At 41.5% G+C, this 17,021-nt stretch overlaps 1 protein-coding gene and 1 pseudogene across 14 annotated transcripts in view; one reads left to right on the forward strand and one right to left on the reverse strand.

The window, feature by feature from the left end:
• Nucleotides 1-17,021, forward strand: part of PKP4 (plakophilin 4) — a 228,528-nt gene that overhangs the window by 189,770 nt on the left and 21,737 nt on the right. For all 14 annotated transcript variants that reach the window (XM_074336670.2, XM_074336698.2, XM_074336705.2 and 11 more), the window contains one exon: nucleotides 15,336-15,519. In XM_074336670.2, the coding sequence (XP_074192771.1) occupies nucleotides 15,336-15,519 (184 nt within the window). The remainder of the gene's footprint in view (nucleotides 1-15,335; nucleotides 15,520-17,021) is intronic.
• On the reverse strand, nucleotides 1,285-1,901 carry LOC109445149 (cytochrome c oxidase subunit 7A1, mitochondrial pseudogene; annotated as a pseudogene).

Raw genomic sequence — 17,021 nt, forward strand, 5'->3', positions numbered from 1 at the left:
CAACATTTTTTTTTCAAAATTAATCCCATTCCCCACTGGCTTCCCCTATGAAATCAGAGCTGTAGGTTCTGTCAGATATAATTCAGTCACACTTAGGAATGTAGCAAACCATCATGCATCTAATATTTAAGGGGAATCAACTTTCTCATCAAATATTAATGTTCAAAATACAGTACCTTGCATTCCAAATATGGTATAAAACTTATATACTCAAAGTAGAGTATCCTTTATCTATAATTTTAAATTCTGAACTGGGCTGCCTACTTTAATGTAGTTTGAATGTGAATCTTTGACACACCTAAATTCCATATTGATTTATTAGTATATGTACCCTCTCTCTCTAAAATACTTTTGAGGCATCTCACCCTCTCATAGCAAAATACAAATTATTTACACATGCATACATATGTATGTATGTGTGTGTAAAATGAAAATTAGAACGAGCTAAATAGAATTAAGAATGTAGACGTGGCCATCCTAGAAATCAACACAATCGTTATGACAGTGCCCAAAAAGTTACCCTACACTCCCTGTTAGGGAGGCATAGAGGAGGCAGTTTTATTGGAGTCAGTGAGTGCTTTCTTTCTTGTTTGATGTTTCTTTCTCATCACTTCGAACTTACTATGTAAGGTCCAAGCATCTTCTCCCAGTCACAGCTGTGCAGCCCACAAGGCTGCAGACGGATGCGTGTAAGCTCCCTGAGAGATTAGGTGATCCAGGGACCATGTGATGCTAGAAGCATGACTTCATACTCAGATTGGTTCTCTTTTGATTTACTAAACAGGTTAGTCCTGACCTTGGTTCTTACATTCTTGATGTTCAGCTTTTTTTTCTCTTCTTCTGTCATAATTTCACACAGGAAGAATAGCCTTTGCTAGAGTTTTGTTTCTGAGGTTTTTTCCTTGAGAGAAACTGTTGTAGTGCCTTTTCTGAGCCGATCTCAAGAAATTTGTAAGATTTAGTGATAAGCAGGAAGAAAAGTACATGAAACTCTGGTGAGGTCTTTTTTATTTGAGACTAAATCAAATTTATTTGAAGTAGAGCCAGGCTTCACTGCTAAGGGGTTTCATGTACTAATTTACCTGGTATGTACTCTGGATATATGAGTGCTAATGTAGATGCTTTCCTCCATATTTTATCATTTCTCTTTGGCTGCAATACTAGTTGCTGAGAACACAAGATGTCTTTGGGGGAGGGGTTGTTTGTTTGGGGGGGATTCCCCAAGAAGCCAGCACATTTATTGATGTTTGTTCAAGTCCCTTAGGTCCTGCAGGCTTCTTGGTCTCATTTTTTGTAGGGGAATGAAGCCCAGCCAAGGCAATACAGGCTGTGCACAATGCCCCCAAGACCCAGCATCATGGTCAGTCCATCTAGGATGTTGTCGTTTCCCTGCCATTCAACTGCACTGGGAGGTCATTGTCCACCAGGAAGAATTTCTGTTTCTCAGCCACTGGTTTCTCAAAGCGGTTCTGAGCAGTTGAGCTGAAGGAGTGAATCAGTGCCTGGGAAACTCAGAGGGCCCTCATTCTGCATCCTCCTCTTTGGCTGGAGTCAACTCCCCTCTCTGCCAACACAAGATATTTTAAGACATGGACCCTGGCCTTGAAAGGAGGATGTTAGCACTGTACACAATAGCCAAGACATGGAAACAACAGAAATACCCATCGGTAGACAACTGGATTAAGAAACTGTGGTACATTTATACAATGGAGTATTATGCAGCCATAAAGAAGAATGAAATCTTACCATTTGCAATGATATGGATGGACCTAGAGAACATTATGTTAAGTGAAATAGACAGAGAAAGACAAAAACCATATGATCTCACTTATATGTGGAATCTAAAGAAAAGAATAAATGAATGAACTAATCAGAAACAGTCTCAGAGACACAGAGGACAAACTGAGGGTTGCTAGATGGGAGGGGATGGGGATGAGGGAGAAGGTGAGGGGATTAGAAAGCACAGTCAGTAACCACAAGACTGCCACAGGGATACAAAAGTCAGTTTGGGGAATATAATCAATAATGTTGTAAAGATTTTGTAAAGTATCCGATGGACACTTGTCCCATTAAGGAGACCACCTCAGGGATGATGTAGATGCCTGATCACTGCACTGTACAGCTAAAGCTGCAGCTGACCAATAATGAATGTCAGCTATAATTTAATAGATAGATAGATAGATAGATAGATAGATAGATAGATAGATAGATAGATAGATAGATAGATAGATACAAGAAATGGAGTATAGCATTAGGAATAGAGACAGTGGAAATGTGATGGCTGTATGCAATGTCAGAGGGGTAGTAGATGGGGGGCAGGGAGTTATCACTTTGTGAGGGGTATAAATGATAAATGTCTATTACATTGTTTTGTGCAACTGAAACTGAAAAAAAAAAAGGAGGATGTTAGCGTTTCCTAATTCCAAGAGATATTTCCCCAATACATCATATCACTTCCAATGTAAAACTAGAATCAGCCTCATTTTTTAAAATTAATTAATTAATTACTTTATTTATTTATTTATTTATTTATTTATTTATTGAGAAACAGCTGCCAGTAGCTTTTAGGCTTTAAGAAGTATTTTTTGGCCATAGTTACTTGCAGGGTAGCAGAAATTAAGAGTTGCTTTGTAACTGTATACTTTTACTCCTAATAATTTATTCTGATAAGTGGACTGATTACTTACAAAATGTTCTTTCAAAGTAGTCTTTGAAATGGGCGTGGTCAGTGTATAAACTTCGCTCAGTTGCCACGTGTAAAGGACATGGACCAAGGACTTTAGAAGTGAGTTTTCAGTTCCAAAAGGCTAAATGTCAGCCAAATTTGACTTGTATATAAGCATTGTTTAGCTAATATGAAACTACAAAGTCATAATATAAACCTAGCAAAGTTGTACCTATATGTATTATATGTATACACATAATTGCCAAGATTCATGGAGACAAGAAAAATTACTCACATTTCTCAGTTTCAAATTTTAGTGGTACCAACCTTAGCTGATATTCAGTGATATTTTGAGTGTGATTAACCCCTGATATATTTTAAATCATGACATCAGAAGATCCTTGAGCTCTTCCAGTAACTCTTCAAGTCAAATCATCATAACCTATCTTTAAATCACAGAATTACAGGGTTGGAGAAGACCTCAAAACTCATTTTGCCCAGTCAGCCATCCAATGCATGGATCCCCCATACAGCTTCCACACAAAGTCACCACCCATCATGGGCTTGAACCCACAGGGACAGGGAACGGATAACTTCATGGAACTAAGGCTGAGCAGCAGGGTTATTCCGAAAGCAACAAAAACACATGAGAATGACTTGAGAAGGCGAGGAAGATGAGCCCTCAGGAACGCGATTTGCTGAGGAATAGTTCTGTAAGAGAACTATGAGGCCTAACCTCAGCCTCTCAGCCCTCTCCTAAACAGGAAAGCCTGTCCCTGTTTGAACCATTCTCATTAAAGTAAGTCTCCTCCAAACATGGGCAGCAGGGTGCCATGTGACACATCACCCAGCATTCCCTATTAGCTGCCCATCTCTATATAATCCCCTCTGAAAACAGAACATTAGCCTTCCAAATGTCAGTGTTTTGCCAGTGTCATCCCCAGGTGACTGCGGCCCTGGCCAACCTTGCACAATGCTCGTCCTTTGTAGGTATGGCCTGAAAGTTCTTCAGGGGAAATTATAAGCAACTTGGGATCATGAAGGGATAAAGCACAATGAATTGATGTGTTCAAAATATTGTACGATTTAAAGAAATTAGTATCCCATTGAAACTAGGTGTTTTATTAGTCTTAAGATTAAGTAATTCTACCTAGTTATTAATCCAAAGCCTTGTTTTTTCCAGTCCTCTTTGTTTCAGTTTGGCATTTTTAACATACTTAAATGAAGAAATTTTAGCTACTAAAAAGATGCCTCTACCTTGGCTTTAAATTTAATAACTACCCTGAGCCTGCAATTTTTGGTCACATCTTTATTCAAGGCAAAACATTTTCCGTGAAGTGTATTTTCCCAAGACAGGTTGGCTGTCATTGTTAATTAAAAGTTCTCTAATATGTAACGTAATTCTTGTGTTTTCTTCATTGTGTTGAGCATTTTCCAGGTTGAAACCTAATGAATTTTTTTTTAATCGCTGATATATATGGGTGCTTAGGGTTTTTTGTTTTGTTTTGTTTTTCATCATCATTACAAAGGCACTTTTTACCTTTACTGTGGCTCCAACTTGAAAGCTGGGTGAAGTATTGTTTTCCCCAGTTGGGTTATAAAATGAATGTCAGCTAGGCCACAAACTGGATGGAAAGGAGGAACATCTTATCACTAGAAAAGAACTTACTTGTTCTTATTGAACTCATTTGTCCAAGATAATTAGTGTTTCTACGCTAGGAAATATGATTTTCAAGTTTTTGAGCATCCTAAAAGCATCATTTTTTTAGAACTATAGAAATGGGAGATACTGCCCAGAACTTGGAAGCCTACCTGCCATTTAATGCCCCAAATGTCCCCAAACTGTCACCCTTCTGTTTCCTCCATTAATACTGGTGTCACATACCAAAGAGTAGCCTTTGTTTTTGAATAATAATAGACTTTGTTTAAATGACAGTTCTATTCACATTTCTTCCAATTTAGCAAGTGTTTATTCATCCATATGGCTAAGTAAAATATTTCACACGTTTATTTAAACATTTTTAGATGCTAGCAGTAGATTCCACATACTGTGTAGAACATGAAATTGGGCATATTCCCTTTCTGATCATTAACTCCATATTTCTCATTAGACAATAAATTAATAAGAAAATGATAGTCATGCTCTAAGGAAATGTAGACGGGCCAGGCTAAAGGTCATCAGACAGCAGGATGTTCTGTAAAGAGCCAGAGCTTAGTGGACGTCCGTTTAGCCTTTGGAACTGTTACATGCCATTATAGGATGAAATAATTGACTCAACATGTCCCCTTGGCCTAATTAATATGTCTTCAAAACAGCCGTGTATTCCCTGATCCAAAGAGGAGTTGGCCTGTTCCTTTCTACCCCATGTTTTGTGGGTCACTAGAGCTGTCAGGAGCTGCATGGGTGGTTTTCAGAAATCGAGCAACATTCCCTCCCAATTCCCAGCCCAACTCAGCAAGATCCTTACCACTTGGCCCCTTTTATAAAATAACAGCAACAGAAATATGCGCTCTCTTACTGAACATTTCAAAGCATAAAAATTGGTGATAAGAAATATAATGACAAAAAAATGTTTAATTGGTAACAAGACAAAACCAGTTTATTATAAATGGGACAACTCTTAATTCACAGTCATGTAATTTTGAACTGGAAAGGGCCCTAAAGAAATCATCTGTTCTGCACACACACCCATACTAGAGATGAGAAACGGGTCCACACAGATGGAGTCCTGAGGTTGGGTTCCTGGCGTTCTTCCTTACCCGTCTCCGCCTGCCCTGGCCCACCCCCAGGCCACCAAAAAGTGCTGAGCAGGCACAAAATCTGCGGGTGCAGCTGCCCATTTTCAAGTGTCATTTCCCTTGTTCTTTATTTTTCTAAATTATTTTTTTGTAGTTACAGTTAGACATTCAATATTATTTTATATTAGTTTCAGGTGTACAGCGTAGTGGGTAGACATTTATATAATTTAAGTGAGCTCCCTGATAAGTCTAGTGCCCACCTGGCACTATACATAGCTATTATGATATTATTGACTATATTCCCTGTGCTGTACTTTACATCTCCATGACTATTTTGTACCTACAATTTGTACTTCTTAATCCCGTCCTCTTTTTCACCCAGCTCCTCAATCCTCTTCCCCTCTGCAGCCATCAGTTTGTTCTCTGTATCTATGAGTCTATTTCCATTTTGTTTGTTTATTTTCTTCTTTATAGTCCACATGTAAGTGAGATCATATGGTATTTGTCTTTCTCAGTCTGGATTATTTCACTTAGCATAATACCTTCTAGGTCCATCCATGTTGTCGCAAATGGTAAGATTTCATTCTTTTTATAGTTGAGTAATATTCCATTGTATATATGTACCACCTCTTCTTTATCCAGTTGTCCATTGATGGGCACTTAGGTTGCTTCCACATCTTGGCTATTGTAAATGGTTCTGCAGTGAACATAGGGGTGCATGTATCTTTTCTAATTAGTGTGTTGTATTTCTTCAGATAAATACCCAGAAATGTAATTGCTGGGTCACAAGGTAGTTCTATTTTTAATTTTTTGAGGAACCTCCATATCGTTTTCCATAGTGGCTGCACCAATCTGCAATCCCACCAATAGTGCACAAGGGTTCCCTTTTCTCCACGTCCTCACCAATACTTGTTGATATATTGATGATAGCCATTCTGATAGATATGAGGTGACATCTCTTTCTTGTTTTTGAAATTCCCACCAAAAAGGTGAAAGAAAAAAAAAATCCCACAACATCTTCTTTACTCTCTGAATTTTATCCAGGAATATAGAGAAGTATTTTTCAGCTTGGCCACTAGCATAGTCACATCAAACCTGTGATCACGTATAACCACAAAGCTTCAGGTTGCTTAGAAAACACGTGAAATACAATTTTAGAGTCTTGTGACTATTTCAAGATTTATAGTCTGAGTATGAAAAGATTCAGCCTTGTAAGTGGAATATGACCTATTTTGTGTGATGGTTTCTGAATACTGAGCAGAAGGAGGCAGGCAGGTGGGGAGACCCAGAGGTCCCTGACAGAACTCAGGTGGTCAGCCATCCATCAGAGGAGAATTTCTCAGCACAAGAGCAGTTCCATAAGGACACCCTCCCTCAGCAGAACAGATAGCCAGTATATGCAAGAAATATGAGGGTGTGGGACAGAAATCTAAAAAAGTAGATGCCCCAAGGACCCCAGTTGAGGTCCCCCAAGTGATTTGCAAAATCTGTCTGATTTCCCACAGCTTAGGGCTGGAGGCAGTTTGGTCTCTAAGCTGCTTCTGCTGGTATCATACAAGTAGGTTGAAGATTTAGTGCAGTTACAAATGAATAAGCACATTCATGGAACTCCGCTGTGGAACATATAACTTCAGTGACTTTGTCTTGGGAAATGTCTATAATACTGTAAATGACCTACTTCTGTGTCAGAGACTGAAGTAACCTGAAGAACAATCTAGTGGCCTGGTCACTGCCCTCGCTGCCACCTCTGCATCAGAACGATGCTCTCAGGAGGATTTCCCATCTTATGACCCATTAGCTTTTACAAACACCCCCTAACAGAACTGTCCTTTACATCCCACACTCCCTTACGGGCAATCTCGGTCAGCATTTCTGAGTTGTAAGCTGATTTATTTTCAGTGGAAATGCCTTTCCAGGGTATGCAGGACTACACTACTTTATTAATCCTCTTGACCTACTCATGAAGTTGGAAAATTACCTAGACTGAAAAGGAATATGTTGAAATGCAAATGTGAGTCTTTAAAAGGATCTCTAGAAATTGATCTTTTTAAAGATGCTGTGATTCACCTTTGTACTTGAAAAATCACAGAAATGCCGACTAATCCATATGTTCTTTAAAGACTAAAGATCTATCATTCATGCCCTCTAGCTGGGGAAAAATTTAAATAGGAGTAATCCCCTTCAAATTGGATACGTAGGCAGGGGCCCCACCAAGTGCAGCGTCGGTAGCTAACGCAGGTCTGCAGTTCCACACGGCCCCTCCTGGGAAGCTTCTTTCTCACGGGTCACGTAGGCATTCACTCAGTTCTGCTACACCAGAGATGGGGCTCACTGTGACGCAGCTGGGCCTGCGTTAGCTTTCCCATGTCTCACGTGGAGTATGCATTGGCTGTGTGCAGGAAATCTCAGGGGGCAGCAGGTGAACAGGGCAAGGCCCACCGGCCTCTGTGGGAACCAGCCCTTGGGGCAGCTAGACTGCCCACCACTCAGAGGGTCAGCCATTCCGGTCAGGAGACACTGCAGCGAGCCTGACAGCAGGGACAGGAAGAAGAAAGCCATGAGCCATGCCTGTAAGCTAGGACCACGACCACACGTTCCACTGCCCTGGGGGGCACTACACAAGTCTCAGGAAGCTCTGCTGAGATGGTAGCATCTTAGGAACTCTGGGAATGATTACATACCATACATGCTGTCCTTGGAATTTATCCAAAGCAAGGTTTTTCTATCACTGAAGACAATACTTTTGTCCCACTCTCATGATAATTACTTTCCCATTATTTCAATTTCATTTGTTTCATAATTTGTTCACAGCATTCCAAGCCCTGTGGAAAGCTTGAGTGATTTGCCTGAGACCACAAATGGCAGACATTTTTTTTTTTTATTGCACTACTCTCTTCCCACGCCCCCCTTGATTTCCTCATTTCTGTACAGCACCAGATTCTCACACATATGCCAGACCCTTGGTTCATCTTTGACGCCACCCTCCATTTACCTCAGGCTCCAGTTCTCGTCCCAAGTACTCCCCCTTCCTTTTTGCCTCCCCACCCCCTCCTCGCTCCTTCAGGTCCTCGTCGCATCCCCCTAAACTGCTGTTGTGGGATATCAATGCTGCCCCTCCTGCTCCGTCAGCCTCACTGCTGCCCCTGGGATGAGGCCTGTCCCTGTATTCCACACTTTCCCACCTGCCAGTCAAATCTGCATTCCCTGTCCTCATCTTCTAGCCAACCCCCTCCTTGCGGCTCCCCCACTCCTGCTTCTGTCCCAGCACTGGTCCACCTGAAAGGGCTCCCCAGCCCCAGTCTGCTTCTCCCTGGCCTCTGCCCTTCACACTCCAGTTCAGATGCAGTGGTGTCCAGTCCTACCATACAGCTTCCCCAGCTTCGCAACACATCCCGGGAGAGGCAGCATGGTGTCAGGGAGTGAGTGTGCTGCGGAGTCAGGTCTACTCATTTCCTTCCATCTCTGTGGCCCCAGGCATATCACCTCTCCCAGTTCCAGCTTCCCAGTGAGAAACAGTCCCGCTGCTTGGTGTTTTTGTGAGGATGGATGTGGAGTGCCTGGCTCGAACGACGTGTGAGCTGTGCTTCTTGCTCTTCCTACGCTTGGGTGTTTTGTCCCGGCTGCCTTGTGTTGTAACTGTGACAAGGCCTCCCGAGGGCAGAGGACTCGCCTACGTGTCTCAGAGTCTGGCATAAAATGAACAGTGTTTCTACCAGCACTTTACAGTACAATTATAATGCAGGACACAATTTTGAACTTCCTAGTAGCCACATTAAAAAGGTGGTATTGATTTTAATAATATAGTTTCTTTAACCCAATAGTTCCAATAATTCAACTTATAAGCAATCAAATTACTAATGAAATGTTCTACAGTCATTTTTTTTCATACCAAGTCTTCATAGTCCACTGTGTATTTTTTATACTCATGGCACATCTCAATTTGGACTAGTCACATTTCAAGTGTTCAGTGGCCGCACGTGGCCGACGGCTACTTTATTGGACAGTGCACGTCTGTACTATATTGCTGTGTAAGTAACATGTAACTAAAAGGCATGAGGTGCACAGCTTTCATGGACAGGGATGCAGGTGGCTATATTGTGACAGGATGTAGTCACCATAGCATTTTGACATTAATTACTCTCTTCCTCCAAAAAATGTCACCGAAGTTTATAAAAACCCTACCGGAGTTACAGGAAAACTTCAGAGAGAAGAAATGGAGAAGTTTTGACCAGCTCCTGAGTGTTTCAGCCAGAGACCAATAGGGAATAACACGGGAGGCATGTATGTGCTAGGAGTGGTGGGCTCTAGATCAGGAGGCAGCATTCCTGCTTTGTTACCCACAGACTGAGTTTGTAAGATGCACACACACTCTGGCCCTTGGGTGCACTCTGCAGCCTTGATGTTTTACATTTTCACTATTAGTCTACTGTTTGTACCCCCACTTATCAGAAATGCTTGCAGAGTGGGTATGCACGACACTGGTCTGTTCCAAAGCGTCCATAGATGCACCATTGGCAGGAGAGGCTAAATGCATCTACCACACAATTTCTAACTCCAGAAAGCGGCAGCACATTCATGATAGTGATTTGTCATGACGCTTCCTCTGTGCCAGGACAGTAGGACCAAGGCCCATTGTCCTCTGAAGTAATAGTCTCCACACCCCCTAAGGCATGGGTAGTTTTACTTTCCACGTGGACATCATGTGAAAGAGCATGACTGAAACAAGAGTGTCAAGAACAGACACTGAAAAGGAGTCTAACTTGTAGAAGAAAATGGAGAGCCACGCCCATTGGCAGCATCTGAAGTACACTAGTACGCTTGGCTTTTTGTTTTTGTTTTTGTTTTTTGCAATGTCCATGAACAATGGTGGGGTTTTTTGATAATCAGGAAACAAGGAATAAATTGAATGCTATATAAAAATGAGTGGTTTTAGATTTCTTTCATACCAGAAAAAAAAAAACAATTGTATAGGCTGTTAGGTATGCATGCTCCCAGAGAACCTGTGTTTTTCTAATGTTCCTTGTTTGGTTTTTAATGTCCTTAAAGAAATACACTTTTCAAATAGTGCTATTATTTTAATTAATCAGTAAAATCAGTTTTGAATTGGACTATAAAATTATCACTCGGCCATTGAATAAGCTATAAAGCTAGTTTTAAACGTGAGCTCTTTGAAAATTCTGCAGCAAGGATTTATGTGAAATGGTATTTTAATTACTTTATTCATTCTTTGTGGGGAAAATGAACTTTCATCTCTCATAGCAGTATTTCATATTCTCTACCACAGGAAAAAGTACACATAATTATGAGTAACCAATAATCACAGTGAATATTATTTTCTACGATAATATGCATGAAATTCCCTAGTATTTTCTAAATTAGTTTGTATATGTATATTCTTAGTCCTCCCAACAAATAGCTAATTGCTTTAAATTAAATAAAAACCTCAAGCTTCCTAAACCAAATTACAGTTTATTTTTATCTTTCTCTTTGGAAACCAGGAGATAATAGAGTATGCTGCTAAATATTTTTGAAGCAAATTTTGCATTAGGGTGTTGGAGCTGGAGGTTTATCATGTTGATGGAAAATGCTAATCCTACAGCTCTGTATTTTCTCATCAGTCTTGCTACATCTGGGAGTTGGTGTCTTTTCTATTCATTACTTACTGCTCTAGCAACGTTCTTCCTGACCTATTAAATGAAGCCTTGGACAGACTGAGTACAAAGAACATTGTTTTATTACTACCTTAGTGAGAAAGAGTGCACACGGGTATTATTAGTTGGTCTTAAGAGTGGTGCTTTCTACTTAGGGTAGAAAAGCCAAATTAATCATTCCATAGCTAAGGCTTTTAAGTATAATTGAACCTTCTTCATTCAATGTTGGTTGATCAGAACAGGTTGTTTTGGCTTTCCGTGTTATTTTTGAAATAGAAAGTGGGAGAGAAAAGCCAATATCTTAACTTGCTTTGATGTTTGAAACGACCAGTTAAATCCACACCAAATGTTGTCGCTCTTTGTGTTAGATGGTAAAGTGCGGGATTAGTGGAATAATACAACTTGCAGTGCAGATGATAAAGCTGCCTTTGTGTGGGTCCCTTGAATGCCACAGCCTTAGCAAAAATAGAATCTCTCCTTTTTTTTTTCCTGATCAAGAATAACTTTGAACATTTTTTGAAGTTGCAGAAGCGAAAGCCTGAATACTATAAGACTATAGTATATATCTGTACTGTAAGACTGGTTTTATAATCAATAAGTTGTCTCAGTTGACCAAAAGTTAGCATAGTCAGATTATCTACTGAAGGATTATGTAGTTTTAACAATTTAACATTTTATGATTGGGCAACACTGGTCCTTTGTGTTTTGCAGTTTGAGGAATGGGGATTCTGGCATGTTGGTTCTGGGCGATGGAGCAGCGATGGGACTTTCCTATCCATCGCTAGGAGTGTGGTGTCACCAACCATCTGCTCTGGTCTTCAGGTGAAAGACCAGCAGAGCTATGCTGGCAAGTCCCCTTAGAGATCCAGAACATTATTCCAACTTCTCCCCTTAGTTATAGACCTTAAAGATACCCCTGAATACTGAGTTTTAAGAAAAGGCATGAAAGAGGGTAATACTTTGAGCTAAGTCTGTCAGGCAAAAACAGACTATTAAGTTGGATCCATCAACAGATGTTTTTGAGTCCATATTAACTCATCCTGTGTATGTATAACGAGACATATAAAAGTATGGATGATGGTAGAGTATTTGTTCCTCAATATACTTGTCTAATAAAATTTTAAATTAAATTTAGAAATACTAGTGCTCATCAAATCAACATGTAGAATTTCAAGCCTACAAAATAATTAAATGTGAAGTTAATTAATTTTGTGCATCTTGACTCTTTAAGGTATTGTATGCAAAGCACACAATTCCTGGCACAGAGTCAAACCACAGTAAATGGTCATGTTCCTGTTGTTTATATTGACTGATGAACATTTAGGCTGTTCGATCCCATGGAGATGTAAAGGCTAATAGTAAACTGCGAGATGATGTGTAACTCCACTGGTCATCCTAAATGCCTGGTAAGAAAAAGAGCAGGACAACATTCTGGTACCTGCACAGAAAATCAGGGGAATCTGCAAATCTATGAAACAGCCTCTTACCCGAAGTGGGTTTTAGAAGTAGCCAGGAGTGGAGACAGGAATCATGAAAAACGAGCTTTTCTGCCAATGATCAAAGAGAACTTCCCTGCATCAACTCCAAGCTCCAACATACTAAAGAACCACCCCCTTCTGAGTCATGTTTTCACCTGACGTTTGTGACTCACACTGTTTAATTTTTTTGTAGAGAGATATCTAATTTTACACCTGTAGCCTATATCATAATAGGGTTGACTTTCCATAAACCTTGCCTTACTGTTACCTTCGCTGGAATGCATTCTGTGAAATATTGGAAAACGCAGCTCTCCCCCATGCGTTGAAATTTGCAAAGTGAGAAATTTGAAAGACTTTGACAGAAAGATCATTCGCTCTGGTGGCATCAGGACTCACGTATTTTATAAAATTGTCGGCAGTGGAGGAAATGACCCCTCCCTGCCGATGGGCTCTGGACCACTGCTGCACTCTGCCAGGCCCATCGGTGCCCTGGGTTGAGTAGGCTTGGCCTCGTTAGCTGGAAATGGTGAAGCTATTTGTGGCGCCCTTGTAGGCCTCAACTCTTTCTTTCTTCTCTCTTCCCTCCTATCTCTTGTTACTTGAGTCAGGACAGACCTCCAGAGACTCATTTCTCATCCTTAGCTTCTACGTTCCTACGTCGTCATCAGCCCTCTAGTTTTGTTCTACGAAGACAGTGCTTTTCAGAAGTCTCAGGGACATGAAACCCTTTTTCAGACAAACACAGAATGAGACCCAGTGCTGAGGACAGATAAGTATGGAGCTGCTCTGGGTGAATTGGGGGGAGTTTGGAGTCCTGCTGCCAGTTTCACACACACCCCTCCCATGGCTGCCCCCCTACAAGTCCAGCAAAACCCCGGAATCCAGGCAGCACAGTCTAAAGCTATTTTATGTAGAAACACAGCCATTTTTATCAGAATCCATGGAAAAATAGTGCTGCCTATGGAATTTAAGTTCATTTGATAAGCACTTACAGTGTGTGCCACAGAGGATGGTGTAAGCCGGGGTCTGTCCTGGTGGACCCAACAAGATTTCAGAGCCGAGGCAAGGTCTCTCCCTTTCCTGATTCTGAATTGTCTCAAGTCCCCTCCCAGTCCAGGCCTGACTAGATGGGCTGCTGCTGAGACGGAGGTCCTGAGCGGCTGTAGGTACGGTGGGTTATTGACCCCAAAGACTAGGAGCAGAGAAAAGTGAAAGTTCTTGGGGAATAAGGGAAACCCGATCATCATGGTGCAGAAGTCAAAACCAAGTGACAGAGGAGAGGAGCACAGTGCAGCGCAGAACACAGGACCCAGACGTTTTCCCAGGACGGAGCCGAAGCATCAGCCACCATCCTTGACCATTCCCTCCACAGCATGCGGACTGCTCAGGCAGACTGCAGGGAAGGGAAGGTCCTCTCTCTGTGTGTAGTCAGAGTATTGTTTCACTCCCTTCCATGCCAGCCCTTTGCTTTTACCTCTCCTTCCTCCATAAAGGAGAAAAAAAAAAGTTGCCACCTCTCTTACCACTCTCCTTTATAAAGGGGCGTGTGCTTTCTCCAGGCCCCGCCCCAGGGAGCTGAGCAGTCAGTTTCCAGGCGGGCTCCTTGGTCACCATCCCCTCCAGCAGCAGTTGCCTGCCCTGTCTCTGGCTCAACACTCTGGTTCAGTCACGTTCACAAGCCTGACTTGCTCCAATGGACGTGGGCAGGTTTTGCTAACTCCTCCTCCACGGACCGCAAGTGTTTGTATGTGTTGATAGCTCTAACAGTACCGTACAGACTTTTGAGCAGCTTGCCAAGGATACATGGGGCTTGCAGGGCTCTGAGGGACCTTAGCTGCAGAAAAACGGCCACATCCCTCCTCCACCTCCTTCCCTCTCACTTAGGAAAATGCATTGATGAGAAAATGACATTAGAGTGGGTATAACCTTGAATTTGCTCTAAGTTCTAAAAGAGTAACTGTTAGAAAATATGTGTGCTATGACAATAATGTAACCCACCTCATAGTTGACACAGAAATAATATATTTACAATTTAAATAACACCCTCATAAGCTACCTTTCCGCTCTTTTGTCCTAGCAATCTTGATATGAATTATAGTATGGGTGACTTAATTTATTGTGTCTTGCCTGTATCCAAAAGGAGTAGCAGGAAGTTGCACTTCTAAAATAAGCACATGGTAATAAAACTCTTCAAGTAGAAACAGAAATATCTAAACTTTACCTAAATAAAGAAGATGAAGCAAATGTAACCACCCTCTGTGCCAGTTAAGTTGCTGCAAACATTATATTTAAGCTTGAGCTTCCCAGTAGCAAAAGTAAGAAGGGATAGCATGATGAAGACAGACATGTCAGTGTTTTGCAAAAGAGAAACTTTTTCCAATTTCTAAATTTTAAAAAGGGTTGGTTACACAAAACATTGATTATGAGGGATAATGCAATGAATGGCTGTTTTACAGCAATCACAGATGCATATATTTATGACCTGTGGTTGGATTGCTCCGCTCACCCTCACAGAATAACAGATTTACTTTGCAAAAGCACAGTCATCGTGCCTGGTAGACACGTAGAGTTTAAAACTTAAGAGCAAAGACTAGTACAACTTTGTAATACTGCCAGAAACGCACATATGTTCACTCAACATTTATTAGAGGTCCAGCCGCAGCCTTCTTGCAAATTCAGGCCATAGATTAGGTTTGCAACAGATTGAGTTCACATCAGTTAGGGCTAATATGTTTATTTCATTACTGAAACTGCAGGATCTCTAATTTATGATTTTTGATGTTTAAAAATCTCATTTTTTAGGAGTTCTTTGGAATTTATCATCATGTGATGCCGTAAAGATGACAATCATTCGAGATGCTCTCTCAACCTTAACAAACACTGTGATCGTTCCACATTCTGGATGGAATAACTCTTCTTTTGATGATGATCATAAAATTAAATTTCAGACGTCACTCGTTCTGCGTAATACAACAGGCTGCCTGAGGTCAGTTTGTTCTTTCCCGTTAATTCTGTGGTTAAATACTAGGTCATAGGTAAATTGATTTTAGGAGGATTTACTTCATTTTACTAATACCTACCTAAATTTCCAAGTTTGTTTCAAATTTAGGCCATTGGACTTAGTTACCCTGTGGGGAAGACATCATGGGCAGAGACTAGTGGCCTGAAAGATATTATCTTACAAATGACTCTTCTGTGATTTAGTCAGAAGGGCCTTTCAGTCTGAAACTCGGCCAAAATTCCAGTCTTTTCCACTTTAACAACATTTTTCCAGTTAATCACCTTCTGATAGCTCATGTGTTTGCAGTCTGGTTTTTGTTTAAGTTCAAAATGTGATGATTGAAACATTTTTTGTATTTTTTAAAGAATGAAAAGAGGTGTGTGGTTTAAACAACCATTGGGTTGGAGTGTTATAAGTAAATGAAAATCAGCCCAAATAGTATTTTCAGTCATTCGCTTTAGCGTGTAGAGTCCATAAAGCCTCTCCTAAGTGTACACAGTATCACTCATTATCTGCCATTAATGCCCATCAGTTCAATTTCTACCCAGTTTTCCAGGCTTGCAGTGTCCTGGGAACTGGAAGCAGAAGCCTGGGCAGAGTGGCGTGGGGGTGATGATCATGGGCTCTGGCCTCAGGCAGCCCTGCCTCCCTTCCCAGTCTGAGCTTCAGTTTCCTCATCTTTAGATAGGGATAATAATACCACCACTGGTGTAAAATGCTTAGTGTCGTGTCTGACACACCGTTAATGCTCCCGCTGCTCTGAAGTCTTTCACTGTTGTTAACAAGTGACTGTCGTCCCCCTTGGTTGGGGGTGGCAGGGTGACAAGAATCAGGATGCCGGAAAACCAGCCAGCCCCCTACCTCAGATGTCGGCATCAAAGCAGCCTGTATCACTTACCGACGATTTGTGACAGCAGCATCTCATCCTCGCCCCACACCTGGATTGAGGGAGGCTGGGATCACTCCTCAGCCAGCCTGCCCGGCTTCCAGGACAGCCCAGAGGCAGGACGCACACGCTCAGCCCCCCGGTGGTCAGGGCTGTAAACATTTGGTTAAATCTTCCGTGTGAAATCAGTGATGAATAAGACAGACTAGGTCCCTGCTCTGGGAGAACCATGTTCTTTTGGGGAAGACAGACAGACACACAAATAAGAAAATAACAATAGGTGCCATAAAAATAAAATAGGGTGATATAAGAGTTATTAGGTGATTACGTTGATGATCAGATGGTCTCTCATAGGAGGTGATATGTAAACCATAGATCTGAAATACCATAAGGAGCTGCCATTTGAGGGTGAGGGATCAGGAGGACATGAGTTCTAGGCAACGGGAACAGGTCGTGTCACGGCTCTGCGGCAGGAATTAGCTCACAGCTGGAGCTTAATGCTCAGGGTACAGGAACTAGATTTGGTAGGATTTTTCAGATCAAGGAGGGAGTTGTCACTTGATTCCAAGTGCCACGGGAGTGATGGGACTGGTTACTGGCT

This window comes from Rhinolophus sinicus, chromosome 17, assembly GCF_057876585.1.
Source record: "Rhinolophus sinicus isolate RSI-liver-muscle chromosome 17, RSI-T2T, whole genome shotgun sequence".
Classification (NCBI taxonomy): domain Eukaryota; kingdom Metazoa; phylum Chordata; class Mammalia; order Chiroptera; family Rhinolophidae; genus Rhinolophus; species Rhinolophus sinicus.